Source organism: Nansenia antarctica, assembly GCF_963989245.1.
Source record: "Nansenia antarctica genome assembly, chromosome: 5".
Lineage (NCBI taxonomy): Eukaryota > Metazoa > Chordata > Actinopteri > Argentiniformes > Microstomatidae > Nansenia > Nansenia antarctica.
This window is the reverse complement of record NC_137690.1, coordinates 54,905,928-54,915,451: the sequence shown is the minus strand read 5'-3', so window position 1 is coordinate 54,915,451 and position 9,524 is coordinate 54,905,928. Positions and strand designations below refer to the sequence as shown.

General features: G+C 44.8%; 1 protein-coding gene across 1 annotated transcript; it reads left to right on the top strand.

Moving 5' to 3' along the window:
• The first annotated feature begins 5,821 nt into the window (after nucleotides 1-5,821).
• On the top strand, nucleotides 5,822-8,292 carry LOC308159289 (SUMO-conjugating enzyme UBC9-like). The gene is made up of 7 exons (XM_080533049.1): nucleotides 5,822-5,833; nucleotides 6,154-6,253; nucleotides 6,441-6,524; nucleotides 6,649-6,721; nucleotides 7,483-7,592; nucleotides 7,828-7,907; nucleotides 8,094-8,292. Exons 2-7 carry the CDS (start codon nucleotides 6,188-6,190, stop codon nucleotides 8,155-8,157), a joined length of 477 nt encoding a protein of 158 aa, XP_080389175.1. The 5' UTR covers nucleotides 5,822-5,833; nucleotides 6,154-6,187; the 3' UTR covers nucleotides 8,158-8,292.
• The last annotated feature ends 1,232 nt before the right edge of the window (nucleotides 8,293-9,524 follow it).

Below are 9,524 nucleotides of genomic sequence, written 5' to 3'. Positions count from 1 at the left end.
ACCCAGTCCCCGGTGGGCAGCATGCACTAGTGGCCAGTGCTTAGACCGCTACACCACCGCGGGGCCTATCTCCATTTTTGTAAAAATTTAGTTTTTTACATAATCTGATCTATTAGGTGTTTATTAATGCCTGTGTGGTGTTATTTAAAAAATGTTTAAATTTTTTAGTTAGTAATTAATAAAATACAAAGGTTCCATCTCACAGAACATAATGGAATGAAAACGTTGACGCTCAATATCTCTGAACTACCCTAAGCGGAGATAGAACCTTATAATTCTAAGCTCACGAGTTGTGTATGTATATTTACATATTTTGCTATGCACACCGATGAGCCCAAAGATTATGATCACTGACAGATGAAGCTACATTAAGATTGATTATATTTTTACAATATATATATACAGTATACAGTATATAGTCCATTTGTTACAATGGCACCTGTCAAAGTGTGGGATTGTTGACAGAAATCAAGCTAAAATCCATTTCCGCAATTATTTTTGGCAGAGACATTCAGTTCTATTTTCTTGATCGCAAAATATATCTGACTCCAATATAATTATCATTATGTGCAAAGAATTGTTGAGTCTGTGCGTAGTTCATTCAAGAAAGGTCAAATATAATGAATCAGATGAGGCTTTAATAATAATACATCCTTATACATCTATTACAATACTTTATAGAGAAATGTTACATTCTAGTAGAGAGAAAGAGAGAAAGAGAGAGAGAGAGAGAGAGAGAGAGAGAGAGAGAGAGAGAGAGAGAGAGAGAGAGAGAGAGAGAGAGAGAGAGAGAGAGAGAGAGAGAGAGAGATGACCGACCGGTCATCATGAACACATACTCACAACATGATGACAACCTCACTACAGGACCTAGGAACAAGAGTCAACTAGTCCCTGACCTCTGCCTTTATATCGCCCTAACAACCACAGTATTTCAATTAGGAGCTGTTAATAAGGAGAGCACTACCCATCATTCATCTTAACTGAACTGAACTGATGGCATCACCGTTTTGACACCTCAAGACATTCCACAGAACTCACAGCCATTTCTCTTCTTGGGGGGATGGTAAACTTAAGACAATGGAAACTTTCCCTCTTCAGTCCACCCCATGTATACAACAGAGGCCAAAGACATCAAGAGCATACAAGAGAAAGGTCTTTGGGAGCACTGCTCCCATAATGGCTTGTTACCAGATACCACAGGACACCTTCAGGGGTCTTGTAGAGTCCATGCCTCAGCGGGCCGGCCCTGTTTTGGCGGCACACGGAGGACCAACAGCATATTAGCATATTAAGCAGGTGGAATAGAGAGTTACTGACAGGAGGGGGCTAGGGGTCAGTGTGACTGTCACTACTATATCTACACAATGTCAGAAGAACGCAGTGCATGTGCTTTCTGTGTTCTCTAGGGGTGACCGTGTACAGGAGGGCTTTGAAAGCCTCTTAGGGACAGGACACATTAGATATCCACATCTATTACCATCAAAGCACAGTGAAGTAGTTAATAGAACAGCTGGTATCAGGTTCATTCCGGGGCATGCATTTACACACACAAACACACACACACACACACACACACGCGCGCATGCACACGCACACACACACACGCACACAAAATCAATGCATGGCTATGTAACTTCAGACACACACACACACACACACAAACATACACACTATTTCCCCTCCATTTAGTGAATAATGTATGAGCTGTCTGCTGGCCTGTCTCTCTCTGACAGATGCTGTCTGCTGTCAGTCATCCAGCACTGGCCTCCTTCCCCTAGTCTGGAAACACACACACTCGCGTGCACACACACACACACACACACACACACACACATCCATGCGCACACATACACACACACACACACTGTCGCATGGGTTGACTCAGAGGTCAGACAAGGGCAATAGACCACAAAAAGGGCTTCCGAGGACTACAACCAGCTGAGCTGCGGGTGTATCAATATGAATGGGAATAGAGCTCCATTACACAAACAGTTGGTGGAATACACACTCCGCACAGCCAGAGATAGAGACTCATTTGCTGCTTGGCTGAGGCCGGTACAAGCCATTCCCCCCCTTTTTTTTTCAGTGAAAGTGACTCATCCTATTCCTCACTGAAAGCAGAACAGAGAGAGAGAGAGAGAGAGAGAGAGAGAGAGAGAGAGAGAGAGAGAGAGAGAGAGAGAGAGAGAGAGAGAGAGAGAGAGAGACAGACAATCATTCTAGTGGAGGCTTTTTTTGAAATAAGGATCTGTCATTTGAATGAGAGCTGTGTAATTTCCTCTCCTGGGCATTCTATGTTCTGGGCTCCTGGCTATCACCGCCATCGATCTCTCTGGGTCTTTCTCTCTCTCTCTCTCACTCTCACTCACTCACTCTCTCAGTGTCTGGGGAGGGAGAGGCAGTAGGGAGTGGGGGAAGGGTGGAGGGTGGAGGAAGACATGGGACTAAGGGAAAGAAGGGAGTGGAAAAAGAGGAGGAAGAGAGGGAGAGAAGGGAGGAGGGGGTAAGAGCGAGGAGGAAAGATGGAGAGAAGTGGTGTTTGTACTGGACCCATCCTACTGGACCCATCCCATCCCTGTAGAAAAGCATCCACGGAAAATGAATGAAGCCTATAGAAACCAGAACCTAACCAGAACCTAACCCACGCTGCTCCGCTCATCCTCTCTCTTCCATCCCATAATAGGTGAGCTGCGTTCACTAGGAAACCAAGGAATTGATGGTGATTTGCATAGTTGGAAATGGCTGGTCATCTCCAGTAGTTGGTAGAAGGGATATATTCAAATTCAAAGCAATGTTCCGTCTGTCTGACCGGTGGCCATATTGGAGGTATCATGAGGAATGTTGAGATTAATGGATGCTTATTCACATCCACTCAACTTGTCTCCTGTGTGTGTGTGTCTCTCTCTACACCCCCGCGCACACACACACACACACACACACACACACACACACACACACACACACACACACACACAATCTGATTAAATATGAATTAGAGGGGAGGGGGGCTTCCTTCCTTTTCTCCAAATTCACACTGACTGTTGCAGAGCTGGAATTAGATCATCCATTTAGCCCCTGGGTCACACTGGCAAGAGAGAGAGAGAGAGAGAGCGAGAGAGAGAGAAGGAGAGAGAGAGAAGGGGGGGGAGAGGGAGAGAGAGAGATGGTGTGTGTGTGTTGGGGGGTCGGTAGCTGGTAGCTGCATCATTTTCAAAAGCTGTGAGTGAGTCTTGGATGCCCTGTTGCATTTTTATCAGGGGAGAGAGAGGGGAGAGAAGGGAGTGAAAGGAGAAAAGGGGGGGGGGAGAAAGGAGCAGAGAGAGAGTAGATAGAGAGGAGGAGAGAGGGATAGGAGAGAGTACTGTAGAAGGATAGAGGAGAATTTTATTCAGCCAGGGGCGTGAGTCACCATGGGGACTGACACAGAGTGCAGACAGGATTCGCCACGCAAGGACAACTTGTGCTTTTGTCTCTCTCACTCTCACTTCCTCTCTCTCTTCTGGCCTGTCTCCTTCCCTCCCCTGTTTCTGTCGCCCCTATCTCCTACCTCCTATCCTCTCTCTCTCTCTCTCTCTCTCTGTTCTCACTCTCTCCCTCCTTCTTCCCTCCTTCTTCCCCCTCTCCAGCCCCAGATTGTGCAGGAGTGATGTGCTCTCGCTGTCGACAGCCAACACAAACATGTTGTTAGAAGAATCTCAGATAGCATGGCCTTCTTGCCATCAGTCAAGGAGATACCGTCAGTCAGTCAACGACTTTCAGACGCACCGCCATCAACGACAAGTATTTTCTGTCGCCCGTTGAACCGACGACGATGACTATAATGAAGGTGCAATCAGGGATGCAGTGGGAGTGGTAACAATGAGTAGCATTTACCCAGCTTTCACGCTACGTGAGCAGTTTTAACGTTAGCAGTTAGACGGTTAGCGGTGAAGATAAACGACCAGCTGAACCGTACAGACAGAACCACCCATGTGCTCCTTCAGGCTGCTAACATAATACCTGCTCTCCGTGAGGCTATTAGATCTCTCGTCGTTAATCTTACTGTGTTCATGTTCAATGTTAATGCATAGAATGGAACGATAATTAATGCATGGAACAGAATGAGGAATGGCATCACACACATTTATACCATTGCTCATTCCTCATGAGGCCGTCCTCATCCCCGATTGTTGCCTCCACAAGCCTCCCCATGTCCCAACATCCCTACTATAGATTTCAACAGTGGCGGCTGGTGCACACATTTTTGGGTGGGGCACAGCAGTGTGGCGGGGGGCTCCCCTTCGGCGCGCGCAGCGCGCGCGATTTTTTTCGCGTGCACGATTTATTTTCGCGTGCACGCGCATAAAACACGCACTGGCGTTACAACCATTGTATAATTTCAACTTTCACCCTTAAAATGACCGTGTGGGCCATGGAGAAGTTACCCTGTCAACTACAGACACTGAGGTGGAAGAGTGACCGGTCTATGGACGTCGGTACGGTCCAATACCCAGTGTCAGACAAGGAGGAAGTCTAGTCCACAAGGCTAGTACAGGCCTCACAGGTCACAGCTACACTCAGGTTAATAAAGGTAGCAGATTAATATGTGTACTATGTGTCTGTGTGACATGGCTACATCAATGAGCAGAGATGAATGCTGCAGTCAGTAGTACAGTACTATCTATTTCATAGACACATGATGGATGATGATGGAGAGTGATGGTGGTCAACACATCACAGCAGGTCAACACATTCAATGATGTATCACAACCAGACCATGTCAGAAAGTTAACACAACCAGACCATGTCAGAAACACAACCAGACCATGTCTGTAACACAACCAGACCATGTCTGTAACACAACCAGACCATGTCAGAAACACAACCAGACCATGTCAGAAACACAACCAGACCATGTCAGAAACACAACCAGACCATGTCTGTAACACAACCAGACCATGTCAGAAACACAACCAGACCATGTCAGAAACACAACCAGACCATGTCAGAAACACAACCAGACCATGTCAGAAACACAACCAGACCATGTCTGTAACACAACCAGCTGAGTTAAAGAAAACCAACTCTTACCTTTGATGACAGAACACGAGCCGTGTTTACCCGTACCTCCGCCTTGCCCCGTGCATATTGCTATGAATAGTTCGAAGATAGGTGCTTGCACGTTAGGTGCGAGGCTGCTTGGTTAACCCATTAGCGGGAACATTATTAGTTGCACAAAATAGGCTGATTTAATTGACCATGAACATCAGAGACAGACATTACGAATGTTCATTTAAAATACTCCGGAAGCCCGAAGTCCGGAAAACCGGAAGTCGGGAGTCCTCAGCATAATGCATTGTCTGCAATACAACCGGAGATTCAGGGACGCACATTTGTGCGCCCTGGCCAAGAAATAGAGACAGCCAATTGGAGCGCTGCTACAGCTCACGTGTAAGCGAAAAGTATTCGTCCTGGCATAGACTTGCAATGACCGGCGTCCCGACTCCTCCCCCTATGTATTTTAACAGTGAGTTTTACACACACACACAGATAAAAATGTTTATTGTATTGGAGGATTTTTAATGAATGCTGATAGGCGCCGACAGAATATCAGCCGCATTTTGTGAATAAACAATGTTTATTTAAAAAAAAAACTTTTACAAATCGCAACTAGGAAGTGAAGGTGGGGGCGGCGCCCCAGCGCCCTCTATCGGCCAGCCGCCACTGTGACCAAGCGCGTTGTTTATTAGCGTTGACAGTCAGCTGACAACAACCACTACGTTAGCCTGCAAGTTATACAACACAGTAAAGGGTTGCTGTTTCCTTGCTCGAGTACCAAGTGGATTTTAAGGTAAGACGCATTGTTAACATTCTAACATAATAAACGCAAATACAATTAATTGGTGATACTAAACTGTTTGGTTAAATTATTTTCACGTTCGCTGCTCCTGTTGTTAGTTAGCACGTTGCTAAGCTAGGTAGCTAGCTTAGATTTTATCAACTAGCATCAATCATCTCAACAAAGAGATCAACAAAGTTCTCTAGATATATCTGCTGAGAATGTTGATGATGATTCAGTCAGTGAACAATATGGCACGTTTACAATGTGGAAAATCGTTATAGTTTCTAGCCAAAAGATGTTAAGAATATAAGGCTTTCATTTTTTGGTAGCATTTTTCCCACAGGACGGCGTTGATGAGTAGCAATGTCGGGCATCGCTCTCAGCAGACTGTCACAGGAGCGCAAAGCATGGCGAAAAGATCACCCTTTTGTAAGCAAGCACTGAAGTCAATTGTCTTTCTTCTATTGTTGATGGCCCGTTAAAGTACGTAATTAAGCTTCATGTCATCAATAGACTTGTAAAGCTACTCAGATTTAGCCATAGACTGTTTGCCAACCCATTTGCTATGGCATATGATTTGCTTAAAATCTCCTGCTGTCCTCTTCTCCTCTCATAGGGCTTTGTTGCTGTTCCTACCAAAAATCCTGATGGTACCATGAACCTCATGAATTGGGAATGTGCTATCCCCGGCAAGAAGGGGGTAAGTCAACCTGTTTGTCTCAGGAGGCCTACCAGACCGTCATAATTACATATCAGTGGTTCTCATGTCACGTGTGCTGAGATCATGGTTCAATTACTGATGATCACTTTCATGCAATCCTCAGACCCTGTGGGAGGGAGGCCAATACAAACTCAGAATGCTGTTCAAAGACGACTATCCCTCCTCTCCGCCCAAATGTGAGTACTCCCTCACATCAGGGGACAATGTTGCTGTCACTGCACACTGTTTGTTTGTTATGAATGAATGAATGAATGGTCTTTATTGTCATTAATATAGTACAGGTACGTACCATACAACGAAATTTGGGAGGGGGGACTCCCCTGGTGCTAGGAAAAAAATACTAAAAACAAGAAGGGAAAAAGAGCTGGTTTACATAAATAAAGGCTATATACACTATCCACTATACTATACTATACAAATAAAACACTGTTCTGTACTCTATGCTATGCTATAAATGTCCTAAAATTTCCTATCTCTGAACCTTATGTACCCAAGCCAAGGGTTGTCATATTGCACATAGTATTATTGCACATTCATTTAAAGTGTCGCAGTTTGCAGGTTTGAAATGTTCACAGTTGTGTTTCAGTATTGCACTTGATTACAATATAGTAGCTGCCATCAAATTGTCTAGATTGTCCAGGGCCTAGAACCTAGGTCTTTGCTGTGTTCAGGGTCTGAATGGCCCTAGGGTAGAAGCTGAGCTTCAGTCTATTTGTCCTTGCGGACATGGTCCTGAACCGCCTGCCCGAGGGCAGCCGAACAAAGTGTTCGTTCCCAGGGTGGGATGGGTCTCACCCTGATTAGCCTAGCTAATAAATTCAAGACGTTTTATAAATGTATCATCAGATGTATAAGGATGTCAACAGAAATACTGTAGAACACTAGAAATGTTGTGAACTGTAAGTGCTAAAAATCCCTTGTGTATATCTCTCCTCAGGCAAGTTTGAGCCTCCCATATTCCACCCGAATGTCTACCCATCTGGCACGGTGTGCCTCTCCATCCTGGATGAAGATAAAGACTGGAGACCAGCCATCACCATTAAACAGGTCTGAGCGTACATGCACACACACACACACACACACACACACACACACACACACACACACACACACACACACACACACACACACACACACACACACACACACACACTCACACACACACACACACACACACACACACACACACACACACACACACACACACACACACACACACACACACTGTAGACACAAACTGAAGCATCAGTTTTGAGGCATTGTATCTTCTCTGTGTTTTCAGATCCTGTTGGGTATCCAAGAGCTGCTCAATGAACCTAACATCCAAGACCCAGCACAAGCCGAGGCTTACACAATTTACTGGTAAGTATTTACATTTTGCCTGGGGCAAATCCCAGATTTGTGTTTGTTTATATAGCTAATGTCTTGGTAGTGGAGCTCTTTTACTTTACCTTGCTGGAATAGAGTCCGATATCGAAAGCGTCACCCTCTCAAAGATTAATTAAACTAATGTTCTCCTTTTTCTCTTCTTGTGTCTTTGTCTTTTAGTCAGAACAGAATGGACTATGAGAAGAGGGTGAGGGCACAGGCCAAGAAGTTTGCCCCAACATAGAGCTGAGCTGGCCATCCTGTCTGAAAGGCTGAAGCAGACCTGTATAGTGAACAGCAGCACTTGAAGGACCACTCCACTAAAATCCACTCTTATATGATGTTTGTTGTGGGAGTTGTATTGATATCATGGATATACTTTCAGCTCCAGTTACAATCTATTAGAAAACCCTGATCACTAAAAACGGTATACCCCATATAGCTGTAATGGATAGCTCTTAAACCAAAAGACAACTCACTCTTAGGGCTTTCACACCGCCAAGGAACCGTTCGCGTTCGCGAACCAAGTCTGGAACCGGCCGGCGCGTTCCGATCGAAAATGAATTGGTTCGGAGCCTGAAAAGTTTTCGCAGCGGGAAGCAGAAAATAGTGGTTCTCAAGAACGCGATACACGTTTCAGAACGCGAACGGGAACGGTTCCTTGGTGGTGTGAAAGCCCTATCTCAATTCTGGCAACCAATGTATAAGGTTCTGGATTTTCTGTGGAATGTTCCTTCAACCAATATGGATACCAGCTGAAAGTGCACTGCATAAAGAGAGAAAGCTGAAGAGGTTTACCTCCGAAAGACATGAGTGTGTGTGTACATATATAAATATTGAGAGTAATGCACCCTATGTTTTTTTTAATTGTTTTAGCAAGTTGATATTCGTGTGTGGTATTAAAAGTAATGGACATCTTAAATGTATGAATTGTGAAATAAAGTTGAATAAATTGCCAAAAGATTTAGTGTCCATATTTTATTTTCTGCTATTTTTATTTTTTCATTGGTTGTTGGAAATGCCCTGGGGTTAAAAGGGGAAATTATGAATACGCCTATGTTTGGTATTTGGAGCAGTTCTGTCAGCTTTCTGTGTTGATGTATGCTTTCTTTTTATTAGTTTGTGTTGTTTCATTAAATGCTAGACTAAATGCCAACTGGCGTTGGGTGTTGATTGGAAGTTTCAGGTAGCCCCCTTCATGCTCTACTACAGACCCCTTCATGCTCCTACCCCTTCATGCTCTACTACAGACCCCTTCATGCTCCTACTACAGACCCCTTAATGCTCTACTACAGCCCCCTTCATGCTCCTACTACAGACCCCTTAATGCTCTACTACAGACCCCTTCATGCTCCTACTACAGACCCCTTCATGCTCTACTACAGACCCCTTCATGCTCTACTACAGACCCCTTCATGCTCCTACCCCTTCATGCTCTACTACAGACCCCTTCATGCTCTACTACAGACCCCTTCATGCTCTACTACAGACCCCTTCATGCTCTACTACAGACCCCTTAATGCTCTACTACAGACCCCTTAATGCTCTACTACAGACCCCTTCATGCTCCTACTACAGACCCCTTCATGCTCCTACCCCTTCATGCTCTAC

Bases quoted from the DNA above. Each gene is read 5' to 3' on its own strand.
- LOC308159289 (XM_080533049.1), top strand. From the start codon at position 6,188: ATGTCGGGCATCGCTCTCAGCAGACTGTCACAGGAGCGCAAAGCATGG. The intron at 6,254-6,440 runs GTAAGCAAGCAC...CTCCTCTCATAG, and splicing joins GGCGAAAAGATCACCCTTTT to GGCTTTGTTGCTGTTCCTAC. The intron at 6,525-6,648 runs GTAAGTCAACCT...TGCAATCCTCAG, and splicing joins CTATCCCCGGCAAGAAGGGG to ACCCTGTGGGAGGGAGGCCA.